The sequence below is a fragment of the Aptenodytes patagonicus genome, chromosome 16 (assembly GCF_965638725.1).
Source record: "Aptenodytes patagonicus chromosome 16, bAptPat1.pri.cur, whole genome shotgun sequence".
In the NCBI taxonomy this organism is placed as follows: domain Eukaryota; kingdom Metazoa; phylum Chordata; class Aves; order Sphenisciformes; family Spheniscidae; genus Aptenodytes; species Aptenodytes patagonicus.
This window is the reverse complement of record NC_134964.1, coordinates 6,809,703-6,836,027: the sequence shown is the minus strand read 5'-3', so window position 1 is coordinate 6,836,027 and position 26,325 is coordinate 6,809,703. Positions and strand designations below refer to the sequence as shown.

Below are 26,325 nucleotides of genomic sequence, written 5' to 3'. Positions count from 1 at the left end.
CCTCCCCGCATCATCCTGGATATTTCGTTTTAGAAAGGGAAGCGAGGTGCAGGGCGGGGAGCTGGGCACCGTCAGAGCAAGCACCCGCGTGCCTGGGCTGCTGGGCGACAAGCTCCCACCTCTACTCATCCCTCCCTGGCCGGCAGGGACTGGGGGTCCTCAGCCCGGCCCCCTGACCTCAAAATCTCCAGCTGCTTGCAAGAGGAGGCTCCCGTCCCCCAGTTCAGCCCTGACCCGCAGGTCCCACGCATCCCACCGTGGGGAAGGTCTCAGGACGCAGGAACATGGGGTAGGGAGGGTCTGCTGCCCGCTCGCAGCACGAGGAAGAGCAGCTCGTGCACGAGGGGGAGGGACAAATGCGAAGAAAAAGAAGTCGCGGATGCCAGTGGGGCAGAGGCCCCCCCCTTCCCCCCGGGGACACAGATCGAACAGAAACGGCTGTAGAAAGCAGGGCAGATTTATTGTTAAAACACAACCACCGAACACCTGAAGGCTGCCGAGTGCCCCGGCAGGGCTCAGGGCTGCGGAACCGGGACTGGGCTGTGAAAAATGAGGAGGGGAGGGGAGGGGAGGGGAGGGGAGGGGAGGGGAGGGGAGGGGAGGGGAGGGGAGGGGAGGGGAGGGGAGGGAGAGCTCGACCCCAGCCCCACGCACACGGGTGTTTGCTCCCCCCGAACGTGGGTCCAGCAGCCGCCCCGGAGCACCTCCAGCCCTGCACGGCAGGGTGGTCATTTGGCGGCTAGCAGCTGCTTTCGCTGTTGCTCCAGGAGAGCTTCCAGGCGGTCGGCTCTCTGCACCGCCGCCTGCAACAGAGCACAGGAGAGGGAGGGCTCGCTGCGCCCCGGGGCAGAGCCGCAGCCCAAGGGGTGGGGGGGGGCTGGGGCCAGCTGCCCCCCTCACTCACTTCGTACTGCTTCCGAAGGCTGCTCATGCTCTCCTCCTTCCTCACGACCGCCGTCTTCACCCTGAGCGGACGGACACAGAGAGGCTGAGGAGCCCATCCCCGGTGCCCGGCCCCAAACACCGGGCTGGCCCCGCGCCCCAGGAGGGCGATTAGTGGGCCAGTGTGAACCTCATGAGGTTTAACAAGGCCAAGTGCAAGGTCCTGCACCTGGGTCGGGGCAACCCCCGGTATCAATACAGGCTGGGGGGTGAAGGGATGGAGAGCAGCCCTGCCCAGAAGGACTTGGGGTACTGGTGGATGAAAAGCTGGACATGAGCCAGCAGTGTGCGCTCGCAGCCCAGAAGGCCAATGGTATCCTGGGCTGCATCCAAAGCAGCGTGGCCAGCAGGTCGAGGGAGGGGATTCTGCCCCTCTACTCTGGTGAGACCCCCCCTGCAGCACTGCGCCCAGCTCTGGAGCCCTCAGCATAACACAGACACGGACCTGTTGGAGCGGGTCCAGAGGAGGCCACGAAAACGATGAGGGGGCTGGAACAGCTCTGCTATGGAGAAAGGCTGAGAGAGTTGGGGTTGTTCAGCCTAGAGAAGAGAAGGCTTCGGGGAGACCTTATTGCAGCCTGTCAGTACTTAAAGGGGGCTTATAAAAAAGATGGGGACAGACTTTTTAGCAGGGCCTGTTGCGACAGGACAAGGGGGAACGGCTTTAAACTAAAGGGGGGTAGGTTTAGACTAGATCTAAGGAAGAAATTTTTTTACACTGAGGGTGGTGAAACACTGGCCCAGGTTGCCCAGAGAGGTGGTGGATGCCCCATCCCTGGAAACATTCAAGGCCAGGTTGGACGGGGCTCTGAGCAACCTGATCTAGTTGAAGATGTCCCTGCCCACGGCAGGGGGGCTGGACGAGATGACCTTTAGAGGTCCCTTCCAACCCAAACTATTCTGTGATTCTATGATTTCAGCACCGGGGGAGGCACAGCCCCTCTCCCCCACCCAGCGTGCTGCAGCAAGCCAAAGAGCAGCAGCTCTGGGCTCAGGGTGCCGTTACACGCTAGAAGCGCCTTTATTCCCTTGGTGAGCGTTAAGTAGTTTGGATCGAGTCATCTATAGGAAGAAGAGGACATTAGCTTCGCAAGACTTAATTAATTAACAGGACCACAGGGAGGGGATTTTAAGTTTCTTCCCATTTCTCAAGCCCACGGTTGCTGCCTCATGGCTGGACTCTTCCCCACGGCTCTCAGAGCACCAGACTTTCCGTTTCAACCTTTGCCAGGCTGTAAGTAAGGGACGGAAGGGGAGAGGGGATCCTCGTTATGTCACACTCAGGGTATGACCCCGGCTCTCAGAGTGAGTGGGAATCACTCGGCAGGATCCGGGAAAGCCAGCGAGCTCCGTGTGCTCATACAACAGCCTCTCGTTACAGCTGGTGGTGAGCAGCTCTGTACAGACACCGACAGGAGGGACGGCTTTGCACCACGCTGGAGCTGTTAGCGCAGCGCTCTGCCCCACGCAGAAAGCTCCCGCAGGAGACGATGCGCTTCCCCTTCCGATTCTCCTTTCACTTGCAAAATCCCTCCCCCGCAGGCAGACTCGAGGGAAGAGGAAGCCTTACGTTGTCGCTGCCTGACGCCGAGTCCGGCTCCCAGCACGGCCTCCCCACTGAGCGCAGGATGGAGCCGAGCCCCACGGCGCAGCCCCGCAGTGCCAGAGCCCTGCTCGCGAGCACAGCCCCTGCGAAGCGGGTCCTCGGGGTGCTGTGCGGCCGACAGCCTGGGGCCCCGGCGCGTTTTGGGGATGTCACAGCTGGCCTCGACCTCCGCGGCTGCGCAGCGGCCGGCTGAGCCCTGACCCAGCAGCAGACTGCTCCCTCCCGTACGCTCGGGGCAGGGTGGGGGGGAAATCGGTTGCCCGGCCCCTCTGGAGCGGCAAATCTGCAGAGCAAGATGCCGTGTCTGCAATCACACGTATCATGCGCTACCCCGTGGGGGAGCCCTCCAGGAGCTGACCGTGAGCCAGGCCGGCTCGCAGTGCTCCTGCCAGGGAGGAACCGCAGACGGAGCTGTGCACCACTGGCCTCTCCTGGCAGGAGCCCTCACGTTGCTCCAGCTGCCTGCCCGGACACTCGCATCCTCCAAGCATGCAAGGGAGCAGCCCTGGGGACACGATGACACAGAGCAGGCTAGAAGTCACAAGGGCCAGAGGACTCACGGCGGCTGAGCAGGCAGCCAGCTCGGGTGACTCTGCTGCCCATTTTGCCCTGACAGGACTGGAAGCCTGAGGATGCAGCACTGCGGACATGCTCCCGCAACGCACCCCGGGTCAGCTCTGTACCCACAGCCCCAGCTATGAGCCCAGTCCGGGGCAGCGACGCCCAGGCAGCCTCACCTCCTGTGAACCTCCTCCAGCTCTTTGTCCTTCTCCCGCGCTACCCTGTCCAGCTCCAGGCGCTGCCGGGCTCTCATCTCCACCATCTCCGCCTTCAGCCTTTTGTTCTCCTCCTCTGTCCCCACCAGCCTGTCAGCGAACTCCTGCCGGACCACTTCTGCCAGGCTGCTCCGCTCCTGGGCCAGCTGGTCCATCACCTGCAGCAGGGCAGAGAGGTGACATCAAGACGCTGACAGGCACAGGGCGATGCAGGGGGATGGAGCCAGGCAGGGCACCTTCCGGATCTCCTCCACCTCCTGCTCCTTGTGCTTCAGCAGGCCCTGCAGACGAATGCTCTCCCCTTCCAACTCTGCCAGCCGTCCCTTCAACTCGTTGCAGCGCTCCTGCAGCTTCCGCTCAGACCTCTCCAGCTCCTGGAGCTCTACCTCGTACTTGTCTCGGATCCTCTTAATCCTAACGGGAAGAAAGGACAGGCAGCCTGGCTCAGCCCGGTGCTGCAGGGACCATCCCCAGCCACCTTTGCGCTGCAGGAGGGACCACGACACAGCAGCAAGGGGGGTGGATCTGCCCCACGGGAAATCTAGGGCTGTTTCCTCAAGTGAGGTAAACTTTGCCCCTGTGAGCCGCTCCTTCCTGCACTAACACTGCTCACACCCGCAAGCTACAGTGTCCAGAGCTTGCTGGAGAGATGAGCAGGCTCAGGGGAAGGGAACCAGCCTGTGAGGAGCTGGGACTCGCAGGCGACCTCCTCCCTCTCCCCCCTACCTGTTCTCTGCTGCCCTCTCGCACTCCTCCTTGGCTGAGGACATGTCGGCCTCCAGGCGCTGGATCACCAACTCGATCTCTTTGTCCCTCTCCTTCCTCACCTCCTCCCGCAGCTCCCGCTCCCGGGAGAGCAGCCAGGCTTCCTAGGGACAGAGATGGCAAACGTTGCCTCAATCCCTCTTGGAGCCCAAGGGTGGCCCTTTTGGAGAAGGGCAGCCCTTGCCGTTACCTCCTTCTTCATGTAGTTCGCCTCCCAGGCCTGCTTCTCGATCTCCAGCCGGTCCTTCAGGACCTTCACTTCTGCCTGCGGAGAGACAAGACGACAACGGCTCAGCTCTGGCAGCCGCAGCACCCCACACCGGCTGGGAGCAGTCCCCCGGCACCGCCCCGGTGGGGGTACGGGGCTCAGCGGTGCCAGCACACACCACCGCAGCCATGCGCTGGGGACTGGACTGCTCGCACCCACGAACAGCAATTCGGGGCCCTGAGGCGAGGGGAAAAACCAGACCTGATGCCGCCTCTCCTGCTCCTCCTTCTCCTTTGCGTACTCCTCCTTCAGCGCCCTGGTGATGGCCGAGCTGCTCGCCTCCAGCTGCTGCCGCAGCTCCTCCACCTCCGCTCTCTGCCTGCCCGCACACAGACCGCGGCTCCCAATGGCCGTGCCAGCCCAGCCTCGCCACCCCTTCCTCGAGATACTCCCCCTTGGCCCCCCTCGAGCACCAGCCCTCTTCCTACCGGAGCCTGGCCTGGGGAAACCAGCCCCACCGCTCCCAAGCTCGAGGCTGCCTCCAGCCCTTGGCCGCTGCGCGGGCCCTGCTGTCAGCCCTCTCACCTGGCCGCTTGCTGGCTGAGCCGCTCCTTCTCCTCGGCCACCTCCGCATAGAGCCGGCGCCGCTGCTGCTGCAGCGCCTGCTCCTCCTGCTCCAGCTGCTGCTCACACCTGCGGGGCAGAGCAGCCTCAGGGACGCACCTGGCTTCAGGCGTTCGTCCGCCTCTTCACCCTGTCCCATCCCATCCCTTCTGCGGCCAACCAGGGGCTGGTCTGATGCTGGAGGATGCCCCTGGTTCACCGGCATCTCCCACCTCAGGCTGGTGGAGAGAAAGGGGCTGCTCCCCGTGGATATTAACTGCCGCAAATATTGGGAACCCACTGGCACCTGGGTGCCGGACACCACCCCCATGCTGTGAGCCCCAAACCGCCCTCAAGCCTCCCCCCATGATGACGTACCGCTGCCGGGCCAGCTCCCTCTCCCGCTGGCTCTGCTCCTCCTTCTCCCGCTCCAGCAGGCCCCGCAGCTCCTCCGCCTGCCGGCCGTAGCGCTGGGCAGCCCGCTCGTCCGACTGCAGCAGCTCGGCCTCGTGCAGCATCTTCAGCTTCCTGATGTCCTGCCTGTGCTTGGCGATGAGCTTCTGGATCTCTGGCTCCAGCCCTGGGGCAGCGGGAAGGACAGTTTACCGCTCGGCCTCGGGGCTGTCCGGACCCCAACATCGGTGTCCTTGGCCCTGGCCAGCTGGCGAGGAGGCTGCGAACACATCAACTAGCAAAGAGGGGCTGGTAAGAAAGGGGGGGGCAAGCATGCACGGGCTTCCTTGCCCTCTAGCATCTGCCTCTACCAAACACAGGGAGCAGAGTCTGCCCACGCTGAGCAGCTCTTCCCTGAGCTGCCAGCAGCTTCTGCAGACACGGTCCCTCTCCTGGACCAGCACGGAGGTGACCCCTGGACCAGCCCGACTCCAGCCACCGGCGAGGGAACGTGCCCATACCTTTCACAGTGATTTCTTTGATCTTTTTGGTTTTCTCATCAATCCACTTCTCCCGCCTGATTTTCTCAGTTGCGGTCATCAATTCCTTCAGTTTCTTAATCTCCTGTTTGGACGCAAACGGGAAAGCTTCAGGGACAAGCTAGGGGAGAAAACCCCTGTTAGCCTGGGAGCCCGGCTGTTGAGAAGGAAGTTGCAGGCAGGAGCAGACGGCCTGAGCTGCGCACAGACGACTCGCACAGCCCCGGCCAGGCATGTTCTCCCAGTCCAGAGAAGCAGCCGTACGCTCTCCCAGTGCCTTCTCCTCTCACTCACAGGATGGGGCTGCTGCTGCCCCACAGACCTTGAGCACGGGGGAGAAGAGCAAAACCCTTGGGAAAGCACTCGCTGGCTGAGACACGAGAGCACCTACGGAGAGGAGAGGGGAGGGGAATTGGGGCTGCTGACGGTCCTTGCGGGCAGGGCAGTCCGTCTGTCAGCAGACACAGGGTCGTGTGTGAACACGCTTCCTTCTCCAGCCTTCCCTCTCCCTGGCACGGAAGACCCTCCGGCAGGAGGACAGACAGGCAGGCAGGCACACCTCCCAACACCGCGGTACCACCACAGACCAAGCTTCTGCAGCACCCCAAAACTCTTCAAAGACTCGAAGGCGGCACAGTCCAGGCACAGCCGCCGCTCTCGCTTCCTCTGCCTGCATTTACCTCCTGAGCCCTCCTCTCCAGCAAAGAGGCTGGAGAAACACCCAGGCCCTGCTGCCCACGGAGCTCTTCCCCAGGCACTCCTGTCGGCAAAAGCCAGTCGAAGCACTCAACCACGTACTTCTGTGCTGGGGTTTCTGGTGAGAAAGGCACCGGCCGACAGAAAGCCCAGCCGGCCAGAAATGGCTCCGTTTCAGCACAGGCAGATGACGACCGCGTGCAGGACGCAGGCCATGTCACAGCTCCGGAGGACAAGCGTGTGGCAGGACACCCAATGGCTGCTGTGCGGAGAGGAGCGGGGAATAGCAGGGGGCCACCCGCACAGCCCTGGACTCGCTCTTAGGGAAAAAAGGGCAGGAAAATCGGCACGGGAAGACAGGGACAGCAGCAGCTGAGCACGTGGCCTGGGAAGACGGGGTGAAGGGGCTCCTTCACCGGGCTGACCCTGCTGCTGAGTGGGGAGTTCCCATCCCAGCCCTGCTGCCTGCAGGCGCCTGCTGAGCGGGAGCAGGTCAGGGCGCGAGAGCAGAAGGGCAAGGCACAAAAAAGAGCAAAGACCACATTTACCTCGCAAAAGGGGCCCAAAGTGCGCCAGACCTGGGGAGAAAGAAAGGAGGGGATGGAGAAAGAAGGGGAATCGCAGAGTCACGGGGGAGAGGGGAGACGGGAGGGGAGAGAGGCAAGACCAAACAGCCGTGTGTATGCGAGAGCCACAGGCAGGGCGGACGGCGGGGGCAGGGGTCCCACAGGAGCGAGGGGAGGGGCAGCCAAACGGGCAGTAACACAGATGGCACCGCCGGCGATTGCAGCTCCGGGACGGGGGCACAGCCAGGCCTGCCGAGGAGCACGCCACATGGTCGGAGCCCGGCTCACCAGGAGCAGGGTCAACAAAGTGGCCAGAGAGCAGAGACGGACTCCCGGGCGGTTCCCACCGCTGCTGCCCTGCTGCGAGCGGGAAACGAGAGGTAAAGGAGGCACCTCCTCTGCTCCGCGCAGGCTGCAGCAGCAAAACCAGCCCCATCCCTCCACGGGAAGGGGCCCCTCCAGGCACCAAGCACAGCAATACTGCACTGGCTTCTTCCTCCGAGCTGGGCTCAAAACTCTGGCTTAAACAGTAAGGTAAAGTGAGCCAAGCGAGCCTTCGCTTTGTTTGCGTGAGGGCGTCTGTCTGAACAGGCTCAGACTGGTGCAAACGCCAGCCCCACTCCAGAGCCCTGGGCATGAGCTCAGCTGCAAGGCCAAGGGTGAGCAGGGACAGGGGCACCAGAGCCAGGACGAGCCCCGCGGCTGAGCTGCGAGCCAGCGGCGCTGCCTTCCTGCCAGGCCCGGCACAGGGCGAGCTGAGCTGCCTCCATCTGCGGGAGAGGGAGCTCTCTGCACACTCCCAAGGGAAGCTGCGAGCCAGCTCCCACGAGCCCGCAGCCTCTGTGTGTTTGGGTGCTGGTCAGGGCAAACAGCCCAGCAAAACCCACAGAGGTCTGTTACTACTGCTTATACGCCCCGTGTTCCTTTATAAACTTATCCCCATTTAGCTCTGAGAGCATCCCTGCTCCTGCAAAGGGGGCTGGAAGTCACCCAGCTCAGGAGGATACGGCCACAGGTACAAATTCCTTTGTGGCACAGGGTTTGTGCCAGCGCCTGCTTTCACCTCTGCTGAAGCAAGATCCCCCGGTCACCCCCCAGCCAGGGGAGAGCTCTGTCCACAGCAGGATGTGTGGGAAGGGTCTTTCCGAGCAGAGCCCCTGGGAGCTAGCACTGTCTCTTCGTCAGTCCCATGCACCTGGCTTTGGGCAGCAGGGGACAGCAGCCTCTTGGGGAGCCAGGGCAAAGCTCCGCGGGCGACACGGACCTTCTGTGCACAGAGAATGGCTCCCCAGAACGACTGGGCCCCACCGAGGTGAGAGAGACCGTACTGCTCTGGGCAGAGGCCCCATTTGAGCAAAACCAACCAACTCTGGCCGTGGCATGTCTCCTCTCCCTGCCCCCCCACCTTCCCTATCCCCTCACCAGCTCGTGCTGCTCCTGCATCTGGGTGATTTTCTTGCCGTACTTCTGGTCCACTTGTTTCAGCTCAGCTACCACAGCCTCGCACTTCTCACTCAGCACCTTCTTATCATCGATGAGCTGGGCAGGGTGAAGAAAAGGCATCAGGCAGGCAGGCAGGGTAGAGCCACCTCAGCTTCTGGCTTCAGAAGCATCAGTCTGAGTTGGGATGAGAGATTACCTGGTCGATGAAGGACAGATGCCTCTGGATAGCTGCCTCATACTGTTCCCTCTGCAGCCTCAGCTGGTGGCCGAGCTCCTTCTCGGTCTGTTTGACGTGCTGGACGGTCAGTTCCCTCTGCTGAGCCTTTTGGATGTAGGGAAGAAATAGCCACAAGACATTAGAGGGAGAAGTTACACCTGCCCCAGCATGTGTACAGGAGATAACTACCGCACCTGGAAGGCGCTGTCGGGCCAGAACAAGGAGGAACAGAGCTAAATCAAAGTCCCTGGTACTCACACCTCCTGCCCCGCTGTCAGCAAGAACACCCAAACCCCCGTGGGACAGAGGAAAAGAGTTCAGCCCAGGTCCTGACCAAGGGTTTCTGGACTAGTCAGGTACCTGCCAGGAAGGGGAGTTTGAGGATGCCTTTCAAATCAGGGGGGCAGCAAGGAGAAATCTGAGCGAAGCCCGCACCAGACTGGGAAGGACCTTGCAGGTCTTCCCCACGCTAACAGCGACCGGGACTGCGGCATGCCCGGCAGCCTCTGGCCCTCCGGCTCCTCGGCACTAGCTCCGGGAGCGCAGCAGTACTTTGCTGGGGACACAGATGGGAAGCCCTATTCGCAGAGCCCTGATCTTGTGCTTCAAAGCCACTGCCTCAAGAAACATCTGCTGAGGGCTTTTGGTCTTCATTCCCCAGCAAGCAAGCACATCTGGCTCACACACCAGGGCTGTCTGCAGCAGGCTGATGGCTCGCTTCTTCTCCTCCACTTCCAGCTTCAGCCTCATGATGGAGCTCGTGACCTCCGTGGCAACAGCTGACGCCTGCTCCAAGTGAGCCAGCTCCTCTTCCGAGAGGAGACCCTGCCACAGCGAAAAAAAAAAACGATTAAAAGGTGGTGGGGACCACCTGGAACCAGGACAAGGAGACGGAAGACCCTTCCCACCAGTGTCTCGCACCACCTCTCCAATACAGATGGGCTCTGGCTTCAGCACTCACCTCCCGCTGCGTGGCCGAGGCGGCCGACCTGGGCCTCTCCTGTTCCGACTTCTCCATCTCATCCAAGAAACTGATGATGCTTTGGAGCTTGGCCTCCGAGAGCAGGGCCCCGTCCTCGGGGACCCCCGGGGAGTGGTTCAGCTTCCCAAACTTCTCCAAGTTATCAGCAGTCAGGGAATTGGAGCTGGGCTCCTGCTGGGCAGACACAGCTGTGAATGAGCACCCAGGGGAAGGCTCGGGAGAAGAGGTGCTGGCTCTTCTCCATCACTGGAGCCCAGTCCTCCCACTGCACCCCAGTAACCAGCCTTATCCTCTGTGCTAACCCCACTCCCACCACAGCCCTCGCACAGTTTTGCTCCTCCTTGCGGATGCCCAAGCCCTGCCTGCCTTCAAATTCCTCCGCTGCCTGCCTTCAAACGCCTCCGCTGCCTTCTCTGGCAGCGAATCAGCTGCATTTCTCACCCTCCGCCACCCAGCAAGCGCTGGGAGAAGGCAGCCCATAGGGGAACCTGCTGCCACCAGGCAGCCGTCGCTGTCTGAGGGTGAATGCAACCGGCCTCAGCCCTCTGCTTACCCCGTCTATCCAGGCATATCGGTCCTTCTTCAAGAGCTTCGGCGGGGGCAGCAGCTCTGGCTCTTCCTCCAACAGCTTGAGCGTGTCCAGCAGCTCATTGAGAGTGACCTTGGACTGAGCCCTGCTGACAGCAGTGACCACCGTCTCCAGATCCTCACCACCCGTCTCTCTGGAGCTGACATCCTAGGGGAGAAAATGACGCACCTTGCAGTAAAAGAATTTGCCAGATCTCCCCAAAAGTCAACGAAGGCTCCAAAGCCACCTCGGCAGAACAGCTGGTGCCAGGTGCCCCACGAGGCAAAGCCAGACCCACCTGCAGCTTGTCCTCCGCCTCAGGGTCCCGCGAAGGCACGGAGCCAAGGTCTGCGAGGCCGCTTTCCTCTGGCTCTGCAGCTACTGAGTGGAAATTGGCCTCTGCAGGAACCAGACTGTTCTCAGGCACTTGCGACAACCAGCCCCTTCGAAGCAGCTCCCCAGAATGAGAACCGCTCCTCCATCCTCCTCCTTCCCCCTCACGTCACACACTGCTCCAAAAGCATCGGAGACCTGCAGAAGGGACTCACCAGCGTTATTGGCTTTGGTGACGCTGCTGGCGGGACTGACGTTCCTTGCAGAAGCAGGTTTGGCAGGCTTCTTCTTTGCTACCCTTCTGCTCTCCTTCACCAGCGCAAGCTCTTCTTCTGCCAGGCGCTTCGAGTCCGAAGCCTTTTGGGCCCTTTTCTGGTGCAGTTCCTGTAGGGATAGACAGGCCATCAGTGTCCTGCCCAGCACAGGGTGTGTTCTGACATGTCCCTGCACCGCTTCACGTGCTAGCAAGGGCCTGGGAGACAGCAACAACCCACACACTTGCTGCTGAAGGGTTAACGAGGACAACTCTAGCCAAAGGGAAAGCACAGGAACAACAGCTCTACTCTTCACTGCTCTGAGCAGAGGGGAGGTGGTAGCCAGGGTCTTGCCAGCTCCACCTGTGAACAAGGGCTGTTCACATGCCCCTGCGCAGTGTCCTTTGCTGCTCCGTAAAGGGCCTCCGAATCCTGAGGGCCTCCGAATCCGAGGGGGCTGCCTTAGCCGAGTTTTGGGAAGTCACAAGCATGTATTTGCAAGGCTGTTGCAGCAGTTTGCTGTCCTCTGGCTGCTCACTGCTGTGTCTCTCCTGACCCCCCTCCACTGAAATATGATTCCATTTAGGGCAAAGAGAAGTTGGCGTTTTTAAAAAAATCTGCAGCTATACTGCAAGCCAACACGCAACTCCCCAAAGTCTGTGCCAGCCCCTCATCTGTGCCCCAGGAGCACCAGCCCTTTCCTGCTGCAAAGGGGGCTGCAAGAACAGGGTGACGACGGCGAGGTGCTTCCTGCCAGCAGGCACAGAGCGGTGCTCAGCCCACCCTGGAGGGACCCCGCTCCCGAGGAGGGTCCCCTTCCCAGGACACTCTCGTCCTCAGCCACTCCGAGAAGCTGCAGTTACAGTCTCCCCGTTTCAACGCGGTCACCCTTTCCCTGAGAACTAGATCGAAACCAGCACTGTCTTCGCAAGCTCGGAATGAGCTGCCAAGGCTTGGCAGGAGCACAATGGGAAACCGCTCTATGGCACCTCCGTCTCCATAGGGAGCACTCCATTTCCAAGGCTGGCTCTAATTCTACTTCGCACAAAGCCCTGAGAGATGCGGAGGAGAGGCCCTCTCGCTGCCTCACAAGAAGATGCCAACAAACTGGTCTCATGCAGGCCTTGCCTTGTCCCTACCTGGATGGCAGCACGTCGGGCCAGGCGCGCCTTCTCCTCTCGGATCTTCCGGCGTTCCTCATCCTTCCTCTTGTGCAAATCCAGAATATTCCCTTCCTCCATCCGCTGCTGCCTCTCCTTCCAGAGAGGAGGGCCAAAAATGTTACTAGGAGCTCTCCAGCACCCACCACCCACAGCAGAGAAGAGGGAAAGGGCACACTGCACCTGAGGTCACCCCATATCCAGGCTTTCCATCCCCCCAATCCTTCGCTCCATGCAGGTACAGAGCCCTCAGAAAAGCTCCACTTTAGAGCAGCTTATTTTCTTTAGATACTGAATGTAATTATTAGTCATCTGGGTCTGAAACCACCGAGGAGACAAGGCTTAAAAATAGATTCTCACATGCAAGAGCTATGGTACTCTTTGTGATTGGGATAAATAATTAAACACAAAGAAACACAAATAGCTGCAGATGACTCGTCACTCTCTAATGAACCAACTCGTTACTGACTCGCTACGACGAGCTGAGACAGGGTATCCCTCCTCTGGCCACGAGCGTGTTCGAGACAATAAGAATTGAGCAGGATTTGTGCTGCTACTGCCAAGCGACTGCCTGCTCGCAGCTGAAGGGAGCTGGTAGACCGGAGCTGTGCAGCGCTGAGCCCAGGGGCTCCCAGCCTGAACTCCCCCTGGAACCAAACCCACGCTTCCCCCCTGCATCTCTGCGGGGACGGGACCCTCCTCAGCTCTCTGGACTGCAAGGGGCTGGCTAGATGGAAAGCCAAAGCCCCCTCGTCTCTGACAGCTCAGGACTTGGCTGGAGGGTCTGGTGACTGAAGGGACGCAAATTCCCTCACCAGCGAGGCGAGAGGGACATGGGTGTCGGAAAGGTCTGTGCTACAAGGCAGCGACAGGACTGACCTCCCTTTGGGAAGCCAGCAAGCGCCCCAGAGCCGCAGCTCCCGCCCTGTGCCATTGCGAGTGGCGTCGGTACCAGCGCTGGATGGTCACGGCAGCCAGGTTCACCTGCTGGATGAACCTGCGGGGAGAGGGAGGGTCAGCGCGGCCCCGGGGTCCTCCTTGGCCGCCGGCCGGGCGGCACCACCCGGTCCTGCTGCAGCAGAGCGCAGGCCGCTCACCCACGGCACCGGGACTTGTTCTGTCCCCTCACGCCCCGACTCAACGAGGCCTTTTCCTGGGCTGACATTTGGGGTGGGAGGAACTGGTGCCTCTGATGAGGACAACTCAAAGCGCAGAGCCAAGTCACGGGGAGGGTAAATCAGCCAACTGCGAGTGCGCTAAGAGGGGCCCTTCCCGAATCTGCAGCCGTACAGGACAAGAACAAACCAGCACCAGCTCCCCTGGAGCTCACCCCTCTGCCTGGCACCGTCCTCCTGCCTCTTCCCACCAGCCATCACGCACCGGCTCTGCCTCACCTCTCTGCCTCCTCCTCGGTCACCTCCTTCCTCCGGGGCAGGCTGCTGTTGTTGTTACAGGTCATGATGTTGTTGCTGGAGAAATTCTTCTGAGACTTCACGAAGCTGCTGCTTTCGCCGTCCTCGTTTGAGGTCGCTTTGACAACGTTGCTAAGGAAGAAGATGAAGCTGTTTGGCACCATCCTGCCCCATCCCGTGCCACATCAGCACATGAACACGGGGGTCAGCACAGCCTCCAAGCCAGGACCTCACCACACTTACTTGAGGGAGCTGGGTGCCTGGTTAGAGCTTTTGGGCGCAGAGCCCTTCTCAGTGGTGGAGTAGTTGTTGTGCACCATGGTGGTGACACAGTTGCCCATCGCACCCTTGTTGCTCCTTTTGTGGAGAGAAGACGAGGCGTTAGGACTTGCTGGATCCGAAGGGGACAGCACGCACCACGGATGCTCCCTGCGTTGCGACCCTCAACCCAACCGTGACCGTCTGGAGCGTCCCCCAAGGCGAGGGCTAGGCGAGGCCTCACAAGTGACTCGTCCGCTCTCTAGAGCTCGCTCCTCGGTAGCTGTTACCTGACACACAGACAGGCAGACACAGCCCGAGCAGACCTAACGGCCTGCTGCTCAGGCTATTCTACACACAGCCTTGGCTTAAGTCGCTCCTGGCCCTGAAGGGTTCAAGTTTTACTCGTTCCCTTTCCTAGAGCAAGGGCAGCCTCTCCCACGCATCAGTCGAGCTCCTGCGCGGCTTCCAAACGCGTCCCGGCCAGCCAGCCTGGCACACCGTCATCGGTCTGCCCGGCACTTGACCCCCACGCCCTGGCAGAGGCAGAACACCAGCACCCCCTCCTCTGCCCGGGTGTTTTCTCGGCATAGTTCCTCCCAACACCAGGCCTACAGGCCCCAGTTCAGTACCGCCCCTCCTACCTGTTGTTGGCAGTGAAGTTGGCTGCCAGGAGCACGGTGGCTTCTTTCCTCCTCATACCCGCTGGTGGCTGAACGCCGTGGGAGCCGGAGGAGCCCGGGAACGCTCGCGGCTGATCGTCCTGCCATGGAGTCAGCAGGTATAAGCGCAGGCAAGCGCCAAACCCATGTCCTCAAACACCACCCTCTTCCTTCACAAGCCAGTTTCTGCCACACACAAGAAACCTCTGTTCCACAGCACGGCAGCCTCGAGGCTTTGCCTGCATCTCTGCCTGCCTCCACCAGAAGCCAGGAACACGGAGGCAATGGGCCAAAAGCCCTGGGCCAGAGACAAGGGCAACGCAGGCCAGAGGACTGGCCGAGCACGTTGGCCATCCAAACCGTGCCAGCTTTGACTGTAGGCTGAGGAAGGACCAGCCTGGCCGTCACAGACGAGCTGTACCACCCCATCCTCGGCTCTAGGGAAACCCTCCCACTCCTCCACCAAACCCAGCCGACTCCTCGAGCAAGCAGAGCTGACTTAGGCCACCCGCCCCAGGACGTCCCCGTCCTCACCAAGATGTTCCACGTGGTTTTCTTTTCCGGGGAGGTTTTGCTCAGACTCGCCAGTTTCTTTCTTCCCCCAGAACCGCTCTCAAAGAAGGTCAGGAAGTCTCCCGCCTGCTCTGAGCTTTAGCCCGAATCCAGGGAAGGCAGAGAGGAGGAGAGAACACGTGTTCCGGAGTTAATATCGCATGCAAACGGCAACAAGACAGCGATAGCAGGGTTCTCATCCCACACAGGCTGCTTCGCTGAGAAGCACGCTCTGATCGCAGCAAGGCACTCTGACAACACACACAGCATAGAGCCGAGGCACACCTACCGCCTGCCATCGCGACACAGGGGAGAAAAGGGAGGGAGAATCATTACAGAGTCATGAAATCTATGAATGATTCATTTTTATACAGAGCTTTAGATTTCAGCATGACGTGCGAAGATAGAGTATGTTAAAGGGATGGGCACAGGGCAACAAGAGAATGGAAAATCACGATTCAGAGACAGCCCTAGGAGGTCACTGGAGACAGAAGGAGAACTTTTCATCTCCTAACACAGTCCAGCTACGGTCCGGAGGGTCCATGAGGGGCTGTTGTAATTGAACGGCCCTGTCCCTTGGAATTAAATTGAGTGTCTTTTGTGACAGAGGCTTCCCAGCCACAGAAGTACACTCTATTTCCCCAAATCCTAATCAAGTGACGTCCCCTCAAAAAAAAAAACAAAACAAAACCAAAAAAACAGACCTTGGCTTTCCGAGGCCAGGCTGTAACCCCTGATGAGTATGACAGAGCTTAATGCACGTTTTTGAAAGGCTCTGGTTCCCTCACAGGCAGGACAAGAGAGGTCAGACAGACGGGTGGGGTTTCACATAGTCCCATCCACGGGACAGAGGGACACACGTTGGTGGCTGGAGCTGTACCTGCGCGTGCTGTTCACCCGCTGGTTAACCTGGGTGGTGCTGTTGGACCTCCGCAGGTTGTTCATTGCCCGGGATCCCGCATCTTCCTGCGGAGGAGAGAGCTAAATTCAGCAGCGATGTTGAGGAGAAGCACGGGCAGGCGAAGCTGGGATGCCTGGCCTAGGCAGGCTCGCCCTGTGAGTCAGGCATCCTAAAATAGCACTGCTGGCGGTGCTACCCCTCCACCCCCTTCAACACAGCCCCGACGCGACGTTTCCAATATCCCTGCGGCTGCCAGCCTCTCCTTGAGGCAGAGTGCAATGGCACCTCGCTCCCTCTTGGGCTCCCGCGCTGCTGCTGAGCCAGCAGGAACGAGCTCGTTTGTGTGAGCTCCCCAGCCCAGAAGGGCCGTGCTCGTTACCTGCCCTGGGAACAAGCGTGAAGGAAGACTGCCAAGGCAGTAGGGATTACTCAGCAAAGAGCGCAGAGATTCTCCACTACTGGATCTTAATAGAGCCCAGTAAGTACCTGGGGCTCATTCGCTCTGCTGAAAAAACACTCGCAGAAACCCCCACTCAGCAAGACACCGAGCCCCCAGCTCTGCCGACCCCAGCAGGAACGGAGGGTGCTCGGCAAGGCACAAGCTGGGCCTGGAAGCGCCACAGCGTCCGGCAGAAGATACCAGGAACTGGGGAGGTTCCAGAAGGAAATCGGGGCAGGGAGGCGAAAGGCAAGGAAGGGAAAAGGGTGAAGCCTGACGCTTTCCTGCTTGCCGTTCTGCGTACGTTCAAGGGCCGAGAAGAGACCTGATGAGCAGCCGATCGTTGAGGATGATCAGATTTGGAGAGAGCGCGCGGCACTGCAGCACCCAGAGCTGCAGCTCCAACTAACACCTGGACCAGCCCAATTCTCCCCTCCCGAAGGTGGTGCGGCTGCCCTCCATAAACACGCAGCCGTGCCACGCCGCCACACGCTCTCGGGAGGGAGCCAGGGCCCTCCCCAGTGCCACCTCCCGCCCCAGGCTGCGCTTCAAAGCTCAGCCGGCAGGATCAGCGCGGCCCGATGTTAGACAGCTGGGAGAGCGGGCGTGCATTGAGGCATCCCACTCGTGCACGCGCGCCTCCCTGCCCCGAGCAGCAGGAGGGATGCAGGGGTGAAGGATCTCTCCTGCCCAGGACTCACCGGAGCGTTCCTCTTCGGTTTGCCATCGGCGGTGACCGAGATGGAGCGCGCCATGTGCTTGGCGGGAGAGGCGCTGCTGGGCCGCCGTGAGACCGGCGCGGGGAGGCCCGTCAGGCTCAGATCCACGCCGCCAGTACCGGCGCCCTGGAAGGAGGAGCTGCTGCGGGTGCTCTTCATGCTCGAGCAGAGAGAAGGGGCCCTGGAAGCACAGCGCAGACGGAGAAGTGAAGGCACGGGGAGCACATCCAGCCTTGTGCGGCAAGCAAACCACACGCTCTGCTCCCAGCCGTCTCCTACAAACGCCGGCACACAGAGCCGTAACCATTTTCAAATGGGACAAAACACCTTCCTCCGTATTTCCACATGCCAAGTAACCCTGAACACAAGCCCTGGAGAGGCTCCAGGTGAACTCCTCACAGTGCCCGACACCAGCAGCCGTCCCCCCACTGCTTTGACCTAACACCCCGGCTGTCCATCCCACGTCCTGCTGCCCCATTTACAGGCCAGGACGCTCCCTTCAAGGCCGGCAGACAACTAACACAGAGGAGAAAAGCCCTGCTCTCCCCACACCGGGCTCCTTACAGACTGTGGCTGCGAGAGGATCATGCGAGCCCAGAACCCCCCCTAAGGCTGGGGGTTCAGCTCACCCAGCACCCTGCATCGGGCAGGGATGCTGAAGAAGCAACTGGGCAGCTCCCGAGGCATCCTTCCCCCACCAAGCGCTCCCAATCTCTGCCAAGAAGCTGTTCAGAAGCGTCCGTGCCCTCTCCACGGGCGCAGGGAGAGCTGAGCCCTGCTCCCAGCTCGGGAGGAGGCACGCTCCCCGCTTTACCCCTTTGCATCCCCTCCCGCCACAGCGCTGAGCCAGGAGCTGTCGCTGTCCCCAGGCAAACGCCACCGCGACATCACTTTATTTCTTTACGCAGCGCTACGCACAAGCCATCCCTAAATCCGTCTTCCCCCAGCAGGTCTGGTTTCACCACCCCCCCTTGGGGCTCCACCGGAGACCTTGGCAATGCCTCGGGCCCAACAACCCCGATAAACAAAAGGCTCTCGATGGAAACCGCCGGGCTCACACCAGGAAAACAGGGCTCAGGCCCAGAGTCCAGGCCCAGGACACCCAGGCCCAGGACACCCAGGCCCCTCAGGCCCAAGCCCAGGCCCCCAAGCTCCAGGCCCCCCAGACGCCCCAAGCCCCAGGACCCTCCAGGCCCCACGCAGGAGGGGCGACACGGGTGAGGGGCTCCAAGCAGCGAGAAGGGCCCAGAGGAGGGTGAGAGGGACCCGCACCCCCCCCCCCGGGGCCTGCTGAGGGGGCAGCCCCAGCCCCCGGCCTCACCCGAGGCCCCGGCCCCCTCCTTGCCCGGCTCCAGCCCCCCCCCCCACAAAGGGCCCCCGGGGGCCGTTACAAGGCCCCGGCCCCCCCGGGCCCCCGTCCCGGTCCCCCCCCGTCGGAGCAGGCCCCGGTCCCGGTCCCCCTCCCCTCAGGCCGCCCCGCGCCCGCTCGCGCGCAGCCTACCGCCGCCGCGCGCACCGCCCCGCCCCAGCCATTGGGCGGGGCGGGAGAAGGCGGCTGCCAATCGGAAGGGAGGGGCGGGGCGGGGAGGAGGGCGGGAGTAGGTCGAGGCGTAGAAGGGGGCGGGAGGAGGGAGGGGCGAGGGGGTGGGGCCTGGGGGAGGAGGGAGGGGCGAGAGGCGGAACCTGGGGTGGAAGGAGGGGCGATATCTGGGGGAGGAGGGAGGGGCGAGTCATTGGAAGGAGGTGAGAGGCGGGGCCAGGAGGAAGGGGCGTGGCCGGAGGGAGGGGAGAGGGGCGGGGCTTGCCCATACTGAAGGCCCAGCTATGGGACAAGTGGGGCAGGGGGAGCTGTGGGGCGGGCCCAGCCCTGGGGGCGGGCCCAGCCCTGGGGCAGGGGGAGCTGTGGGGCAGGGGGAGCTGTGGGGCAGACTCCAGCCACGGCGCAGGAAAAAGTCACAAGCTCCCAGACCGGAGTGTGGGGTTTATTGGTGGGTCCTGGCCCCACTGGGACGGCGCCTTCTCCCGCCCCAGCCCCACAGCCGCCGAGGCTGGAGCCGGGGGAGGCCGGAGGCAGTGGGCCACCCAGGAGCACCCCATGGCCATGCCGGGGTCCCCAAACCGCACCCCCCAAGCTCAGCCCCGGCGGGTGCTGGCAGATCTCCGCCCCGGCTCCCCCGCACCCCCCCTCACAGCCCAGCCGAGCGAGGGGCACCAGCACCATTACCCTTCCACCGGCCCCGGGACACCGGGGACTTGTGGCAAAAAAAGACAGGGAGAGGGACGTTATAACCTTATCGAAGCCCTGGCCCCCGCGGCCATTTCACACCCCGTGTCCCCGTGGCAGCCCCCCTTCCGTCGCCCCTGTGGGACGGGGTGCGTAGGGCTGCTCGTTTGCTTTTCCCCGGGGTGCCGCAGGGGAAGCTGGGGGCGCGGGGCCCCCGTCCCCGCCGAGCCCGGTGCGGGAACAGCTGGCCGCCCATGGAGGAGCCCCAGGGAGGGGGGGGAGCCACGGCACGATAGGCCCCGCAGGGAGGGAGGGCAAAGCCCCCGCGGCCCCCTGGGAGCCCGACGGCAGCTACATGTTGAGAAAGGCGAAGGCCGACGGCTGCCGGCTGCCCTCTGTGTCCATCTGCCTGTCCTGGGGCTGGGACAGCGTCCGCAGCTCTGCCGGCGGAGAGTCCGGGCAGAGCACCGCGCCGGGACGGGCCACCAGCTCCATGCCGGCGAAGAGGGACAGGCTGCGGGAGGGTGCAGCAGCACTCGCCGTGTCCCCTGCCAGCCTGCTCGCCGCCTCCTGCTCGCAGGGGCAGGCCGGCAGGGCGGCACCGGGCTGCCCGTGGATCTCCGCTTCCACCCTCCGCTCCTCGCCGCAGGCCGGCGGGGCCACGGGGAGCGGGGCTGCACTCAGGGGGGTGAGGATGCTCTCGCCTGCCAGGGGCAGAATGTCCGTCAGCAGGTCCCCGGTGCACGGGGCTGAGCACACGGCAAGGGCAGAGGGCTCCGAGTCCGGGCGCGCGCTCTTCGGGGAGGGCTGGCCTCTGCAGAGAGCCTCAAACTGCCGCAGGATCTGGGAGGAGAAGGGTGGGACGGGCGGGAGTGAGAGCGGCATCAGGAAGGAGGCCCCGACCCTGGCACCTTTTCCCAGGCAGAGAGACTGTCCTGGGGATCAGCCCCGGCGTCCCCTCCCAGGGCTCAGCCTTGTCTCCTGGGGAGGGAGCATCACAGCCCCCAGGCTCCCCGCTCCTGGGAGAGGCGGACAATTCCCACCCCTCTGGGACACACACGGAACCACTCCCAAGAGAGCTGGGTGTCCCCGAGGAGGGCAGGCCAGTCCCCAGGAGCCCCCTGCCCCGGGGAGAGGGCACAGGGACGTCCCAGGAGTCACCTTTGTTGCTCGGTTGGCGACGGGGCCGGGGCTGCCTTGGCTGAGCTGCTGCAGGTGCTGCCGAGTCACGGCAAAGATCTGGTCCAGGGCGAGCAGGTCGGAGCACATGAGGGAGGAGATGGCGCACATGGATCTCTGCGGGGAGGAGAGCGCGGCTGAGCCGGGCAGGCAGGACAGGCACCGAAACGCCCCAGCTCGGCGGTGCTTCTTCCCCCCCGTCCCTCCACCCCGTGCCTGCAGCGGCACGGGCCGGGGTGGGCGGCACCGCGGGCACGTGCCGGTGGCACACTGGGACTGCCCCGCGCTCACCATGCGGACGCTGTCATTGGGGTCCTCCAGCGCCCGGCTGAGCAGCTCCAGCACCACCTCGCAGTTCAGCAGCCCGCACCTGGCCAAGGGGGGAGCGGTTACGGCCACGTCGGCCACACGCAGCACCCCGAGCCCCGGGAGCCAGCCGGGAGCAGGCAGCCCTCCTGCCTGGCAGCATCTTGGCCCCGGAGGTCTGGGCCGAGGCAGCCAGGGGGGTGAGAAGGGCTCGGGCTGCCCCTCAAAGCCCCCGCAGCGCTCCCCACCCAGCCCCACAGCACCCACGGTCCCGGGGAGCGTCCGCCTTGGGCACTTACTCCTTGATGAAGTGCTGTGCTTCCTCCCTGGTGAGGAAGACCCTGGCGCCGCGGGTCAGCACCGACACCAGGCTCACCTCCCGCACGCAGTCGCCCGGGCTGTCAGCATCCACCCTGCCCGGGGAGATGCCTCGGTGGGGACCGGGGCCAGCCCTGCTCCCTCCTGGGGTCCCAGCGCAGACCCCACCACCCTCCAGCAGGCAAGGAGTCCCTCCCAAATCAGTTCCCCTGCCCGTGGCTCTGCCCACCCGCAGGCTGCCCGAGCTGGGAGGCCAAACATCCCAGGAGGAATCCAGCCAGCAGTGCCAGGGAACTCCGGATTAATGGCGTGGAAAACAAGAGCACCATTCCTGGAGACGAGGGAAGCGTCTCAGAAGGTCCCAAGGGAAGAGGAGCCCCCCCCACGGCCCCGTTCTCACCTCTCGGCCACGTGGGTCAGCTCCCGGCTGGCCCCGGAGTGGCTGTCGCTGCCCGATTTGCTGCAGGAGTCCGAGGTGCGGCTCAACTCGCCGTTCCCTTGCGAGGAGTCCTGGGAACTGTGCCCGCTGTCCGCCTCCTCCCAGCCGCCCCCGGCCAGCCCCGGCCGGTGACTCACTGCAGAGACGACAGCAGGGAGGTCTTGACCCCCAACCAGCCCCAGTACCTCATGGGGATCCCCGCCGGGCCCCCCGGCGGCCGGTAGCTGCCCCAGCCCAGCGGCAGAGGGACCTACCTCGGGTGCTGTGCGCTGCGGCGACCGCTGGTGGCTTCACGGCCCCGGCCGGGCTCCTGGCAGGTGAGGGGGCCCTGACGGGCTGGTAGGCGTCCTCGTGGAGCTCCCTGCGGTGAGGCCGGGGCCCCTCCGGCAAGGGGAGCACAGCGTGGGCCACCGCTTCGGCCGCTCGCTGGATGGTGCTGAGCAGGGCTTCCCCTGTCGAAGCTGGGCAGAGGCCAAGGCGTCAGGCGCTTCCCGGGGAGCCCAGCCCAGCCCCCGGGCACCCACCGCCTCGCAGGGTGTCACGAGGGGACCTGCCGGCAGAGAGAAGCGGCCCCGGCAGCCGGGCTCCAGGCACAGCCGGGCTGTGAGGGACTTCTGGCTGGACAAGGGGGGCGAGGAATACCTGGGAGCTACCGGGACAGGCCAGGGGGCACAAGCTGACCTCCCACGTCCCTGTCACACCTCCCAGCAGGGAAGGACCCGGTGGAGCACCTCCCACCGCCAGCCCTGCAGCCGTGCCACCAGCCCCAGCACCCGTCAGACAGCTTGGGAAAGGGGAGAGCTGCACAAAGCAAAGGGTGCAGCGCGGCTCCGCTCTGAGCCGCCCAGAAACACCCACCGAGAGAGCCGGCAACCAGGTTACGCCTCTCCAAACTCTGGGAAGCCTGGTCTAACCCCAGGCAGGACCCCCCGGGGCTGCGGCATCACGGCGCGCAGGCAGGGCAGCACCGAGCAGGGGACCCACGCAGGGCGAGGGGCAGCGCCAGGCGAGGGCACAGCCAGGACTTACCGGAGCCGCTTTTTTCACTGCTGAAGCCAAATCCTTGCAAGGAGCCGCAGGGGCTGGGGCTGGAGCCCATGCCTGGGGGAGGCACAAGGCACGTTCAGAGGGAGCACAGGCGTTCGGGGTCGCCCTCCACTGCTGTTCCTCCCCCTCGCAAGCACAGGGGAGCGCCTGGGGCAGCCGGGAGGAGCTGGGGTGCAGGGCAGGGCACTTACAGGAGAACGCCTCAGAGGGAAGCTAAGGGCAGCCTGTCCCTCCGCTCCCCCCGGCACGTTTTTCCCTCTAACGCAGTACCCCGCAGCCTGCTCTAGCCAGAGCAGGGGAACACTCTCAGCAAGCAGAGCCGGGGCCCACAGTGGGACGGGGGCAGCAGCCAGAGACCCCTCACGGGGGCCTGTGGCACCCTGCCCTCACCCCCAACAGCCTCCCCGGCCAGCGGACCCTCTGCACACCCACAGCTCCAGCCGAAGGGACCGGCCCTGCGCTGCCAGCACGGCCCATGGGAGGTGACAGGGCCGTGAGGGGCCTGCACTTACCCACAGGGGGCAGGGGACGGGCAGGCAGCGTGGCAGGCTGGGGGAGCGGCGCATCCGAAAAGAGAACGCTGGCCAAGTCCTAGCGGGAGAGATGGGGTTGTGGGCAGAGAGCTGGGGAGCGCCGGGCACCCCGGCCTGGCCCCGAGGAGGGGGTCTGGGGAGCAGAGCTGCCCTGCTGCTCCAGGCAGGGCCCGAGCAGTCCGCCCGGCACAGGGGGAACGGGGCCGGCACTCACCTGCGCGGCCGCCCGGACCTTCTGGTTCAAGCTGTTGCCGTGGAGGGGGTCTGGGGGCCCAGCGAACACTGCAAGGCACGAGGTCGGGAGCGCTGGGGGATGCTCAGCTTCCGGGCACGAGGCAGGATGGGGCAGAACCCCGGCCCCGGCCGGCGCTCAGCCTCTGGAGCAGCCCCCACAGGCAGCGGGCTCTCCCCCGCAGCCAGGCTGGGTTCTCCAGCACCAGGCAGGGCCACTCCCTGCTCTCCTGCCCCAGCTCCCCCACTCCTCTCCCCGTTACCTGCTGCCTCCCGGATGAAGCAGGCGTTCCTCTTGAGCTGCAGGACGAACTGGGGGGAGCCCTGGGCGCATGTGTGCAGCAGGATCTTCAGCACCTGCGGACGCAGGGCTCGGGGTGAGAAGGCCAAGTCGCGGCTGCCCCACCAGCCCCCCGGGGGCTGCGGCAACGCCCACGCTCTGGCCCATCACCCCGACGGTGCCACCCCTGGCCCCGGGGCTCCCCTGCGGCCCCGGGGGGAGCCCCGCAGCAGCCGCCCCCCGCTCACCACCACCGACCTACCTTCAGCTTGACGTGGCAGGAGTTGCTCTGCAGCCGGTTGAGGAGATACTCCAGCAGGCACTGGCTGCTGCCGGGCGACTCGTGGGAGATCTCTGGGGTGGGGGTTAGGGATCCTGCTCTCCCCGCGGGGACCGCAGCCCGGGGGCGGGGGGGCGGCAGCAGCCCCCCCCCCCCCCGGTTGCCAGCACCTCTCCCCCTCCCCCACCCACCCCAGCCCCCGTGGCCTGGAGCGGCCCCGGCGACCACCCACCGCCCCCCCCCCCCGGGCCCTCCGCGCTCCCCGGAAGGATACTGGCGATCTCCTCAAACAGGTACCCGGGGCAGGGGACATCGTCGTCCGCCGTGCCCCTCAGCAGCACCGGCAGCTGGAGGAGGAGGAGGAGGAGGAGGAGGAGCAGGAGGAGGAGGAGGAGGAGGAGGAGGAAGGGCGGCGTGAGAGGGGCCCGGTGCAGGCCCGGCCCCGCCAGCGCTGCGTAAGGCCAAAACAGGAGCCCCCCCTCCCCTACCCCGCTGAGACCACACCGCTGCACTGACATCACAGCCCTCGAAACAAGTGACCTCACAGCCGTGACATCAGAGCGGCAGGGCAGGGGTGCCGTGGCAAGGCCGAGGGGCCCGGGCTCTGACAGCACGGGAGGTGAGAAGGCGCAGCGATGACGTCACGTGTGGCGGAGTAACGTCACGTCCCCAGGCGGCCCCCCCCCGCCCCCACTCCCTCCCCAGCCCGGCCCGGCCCGGCCCGTACCCGGCCCAGGAAACTCAACCGGTCTCTCAGCGGCGCCGCCATGACACTCCCGGCGCCGGCCCTGCCCGGCCCGAAAGCGGCCTCGCGGCTCCGCCCCCCGGAAGACGCCGCAGACCAATGAGAGTTTGAAACGCTGCCGGTCGGCCAGTCATCGTCGAGGGAGGGCGGAGCTCTGGGCGGAAGTGGCTCACAAGGTTGACGCCGGCGGCAAAAGGGCGAGAGACAGGAAGTAAACAACCGGCACGTCCGCCAATCAGAGCTGCCCGCGACGAGCGACCAATCAGTAGGGGCTCCGGAGGTGGATTCGGCGCGTAACCAATCCACGCTTTCGGCAGGCCAACCCGGCCAACCCGAGAAGGCCGAGGGGCCGACCTTCCGCCACCACCCAATCGAAGAGCCAGGACGCCGCGATAGGCGCACCGCTTCACCTATCGACGAGCCGGAGGGGCGGGCGTCCGCCGGCGCCCAATGCGAGGGCGCGGCGTTTTGATGAGCGGGGCGGGCGGCCAATCGCGGCTGCTCCGCCATGGCGGCGCCCAGGCCGTGAGGAGGCGGCGGCGGCGGCGGCGGCGGCGATGTCGGGCCGGGGCGTCTGGCTGCGGGCGCGGGCGCGGCTGCGGCGCTTCCCCGCGCTGCTGGCGGGCTGCGGGGAGCAGGTGGGGGCCGCGGGCGGGCGGGGGGGGGGATCGGCTCCGGGGGGGGGGGGGGTGTGTGGGGGTTGCCCGGCGAGCCCGGCGCCCCGCTCCGGTTCCCTGTCGTTCCCCGCAGGCAGCTGCCTACGGCCGGTGCGTGGCCGCGGCGGCGGCCGGGACGGCGGAGCTGCGGCGGGACGCCTGCCTGGAGGAGTTCCGGGCGCTGCAGGACTGCTTCGCCCGGGCGGTAGGTGCCGGTCACACGGTCCCGGCGCGGGGAGCGGCCCCGGCCCCGGTCCCGGCCCCGGCCCCGGCAGCCGGCGGGGCCCGCGGGGCCTCAGCCCGGCCTGAACCGCGGCTCTTTGCAGGCGAAGGCGACGCCGAAGTGACGGCGGTGCCGGCCCCGGCGCCCCTCGCCCCGCCCGCCGGCCTGGAGACGCTTCGGGGAAATAAAAACCCTCAAACGCGACCCGGTTTGTCCTTCAGCGAGGGAATCGGGGGGCGAGGCGGGGCCGGAGGCGGCTGCCCGAGCCCCCGGCCCGCGCTGCGGCACCTCGGGCCCGCGGTGGCCGCCGGGCACCGGCAGCCGCCGGCCCCGGGGCCGCTGGAGAGCCACGGCCCGGCCCCGGGCAGCCCGAAGAGGCGGCGGGGGGGGGGGACGGGGACACGACGACCCGGGCCGGCAGAGCGGAGACCGCAACCGCACCCCCGTCCCGGAGAGAGCAGCCCCCTCACAGGCGCCGCGCTTTAACCCGCGCTTCACGGAGCCCCTTTCCTCCTCTCTCCGGCCGCGGCCCCACGTTCAGACCCGTTTCCCAGCTCCCTGCGAGCTCCGGCTTTGGCTCAGCGGCAAAACTTCCTGCGAAGCAGCAGAAAGGGCGGCCCGAGGCGCCCGAGCTCTGCGCGGCCTCCGGCAGAGGCGAGACAAGACGCCGGCCCCGGGGCGACGAGGACCTCGGGGAACAGCCGCCCGCGGGGCGCTTCGGGAGGGCAGCCCGCAGCCCTGCCGCCGGCTTCCGAACGCGCCTGCCCTGGCGGCAGCGCTGCCGCAGCCGCTTGATCCCCTGAATGGCAAATTAGGCGTTTTCCTCCCCGAGCCAGGCCCCGCGTGCGAGGGCAGCCGGAGGATCGCAGC

General features: G+C 64.6%; 3 protein-coding genes across 11 annotated transcripts; 1 reads left to right on the top strand and 2 right to left on the bottom strand.

Annotated features, from left to right (window-relative positions):
* Nucleotides 1-617: 617 nt before the first annotated feature.
* On the bottom strand, nt 618-18,549 carry CEP131 (centrosomal protein 131). 6 transcript variants are annotated; one of them, XM_076353791.1, is made up of 27 exons: nt 18,496-18,549; nt 16,977-17,175; nt 15,816-15,901; nt 14,918-15,032; nt 14,366-14,484; nt 13,707-13,820; nt 13,446-13,595; nt 12,931-13,048; nt 12,031-12,147; nt 10,853-11,021; nt 10,603-10,703; nt 10,290-10,472; nt 9,716-9,910; nt 9,442-9,579; nt 8,734-8,859; nt 8,517-8,633; nt 7,077-7,106; nt 5,815-5,917; nt 5,279-5,480; nt 4,883-4,990; nt 4,559-4,676; nt 4,280-4,354; nt 4,051-4,193; nt 3,579-3,738; nt 3,286-3,482; nt 905-965; nt 618-803 (listed from the first exon to the last, which is right to left on the bottom strand). In XM_076353791.1, the coding sequence occupies exons 1-27, from the start codon at nt 18,525-18,527 to the stop codon at nt 729-731; spliced, it is 3,351 nt and encodes a 1,116-aa protein (XP_076209906.1). In that variant the 5' UTR covers nt 18,528-18,549; the 3' UTR covers nt 618-728. The 6 variants fall into 6 exon arrangements, 5 of the variants coding, with proteins under 5 accessions (XP_076209906.1, XP_076209905.1, XP_076209907.1 ...); XM_076353790.1 differs by having other exon boundaries at nt 3,561-3,738; nt 9,716-9,907; XM_076353792.1 differs by having other exon boundaries at nt 3,561-3,738; nt 10,603-10,682.
* Nucleotides 18,550-18,955: 406 nt separating this feature from the next.
* On the bottom strand, nt 18,956-24,619 carry TEPSIN (TEPSIN adaptor related protein complex 4 accessory protein). Of its 4 annotated transcripts, none has more exons than XM_076353583.1 (14): nt 24,559-24,619; nt 24,106-24,178; nt 23,814-23,840; nt 23,535-23,628; nt 23,255-23,322; nt 23,020-23,098; nt 22,490-22,561; nt 21,715-21,921; nt 21,422-21,596; nt 21,251-21,352; nt 21,003-21,116; nt 20,689-20,767; nt 20,380-20,514; nt 18,956-20,061 (listed from the first exon to the last, which is right to left on the bottom strand). In XM_076353583.1, exons 2-14 carry the CDS (start codon nt 24,142-24,144, stop codon nt 19,570-19,572), a joined length of 1,683 nt encoding a protein of 560 aa, XP_076209698.1. In that variant the 5' UTR covers nt 24,145-24,178; nt 24,559-24,619; the 3' UTR covers nt 18,956-19,569. The 4 variants fall into 4 exon arrangements, with proteins under 4 accessions (XP_076209698.1, XP_076209696.1, XP_076209699.1 ...); XM_076353581.1 differs by having other exon boundaries at nt 23,814-23,905; nt 24,559-24,613; XM_076353584.1 differs by having other exon boundaries at nt 24,578-24,608.
* A 514-nt stretch (nt 24,620-25,133) lies between these two features.
* NDUFAF8 (NADH:ubiquinone oxidoreductase complex assembly factor 8) lies at nt 25,134-25,659 on the top strand. Its single transcript, XM_076353824.1, has 3 exons — nt 25,134-25,214; nt 25,327-25,437; nt 25,559-25,659. The coding sequence occupies exons 1-3, from the start codon at nt 25,134-25,136 to the stop codon at nt 25,577-25,579; spliced, it is 213 nt and encodes a 70-aa protein (XP_076209939.1). The 3' UTR covers nt 25,580-25,659.
* Nucleotides 25,660-26,325: the final 666 nt, after the last annotated feature.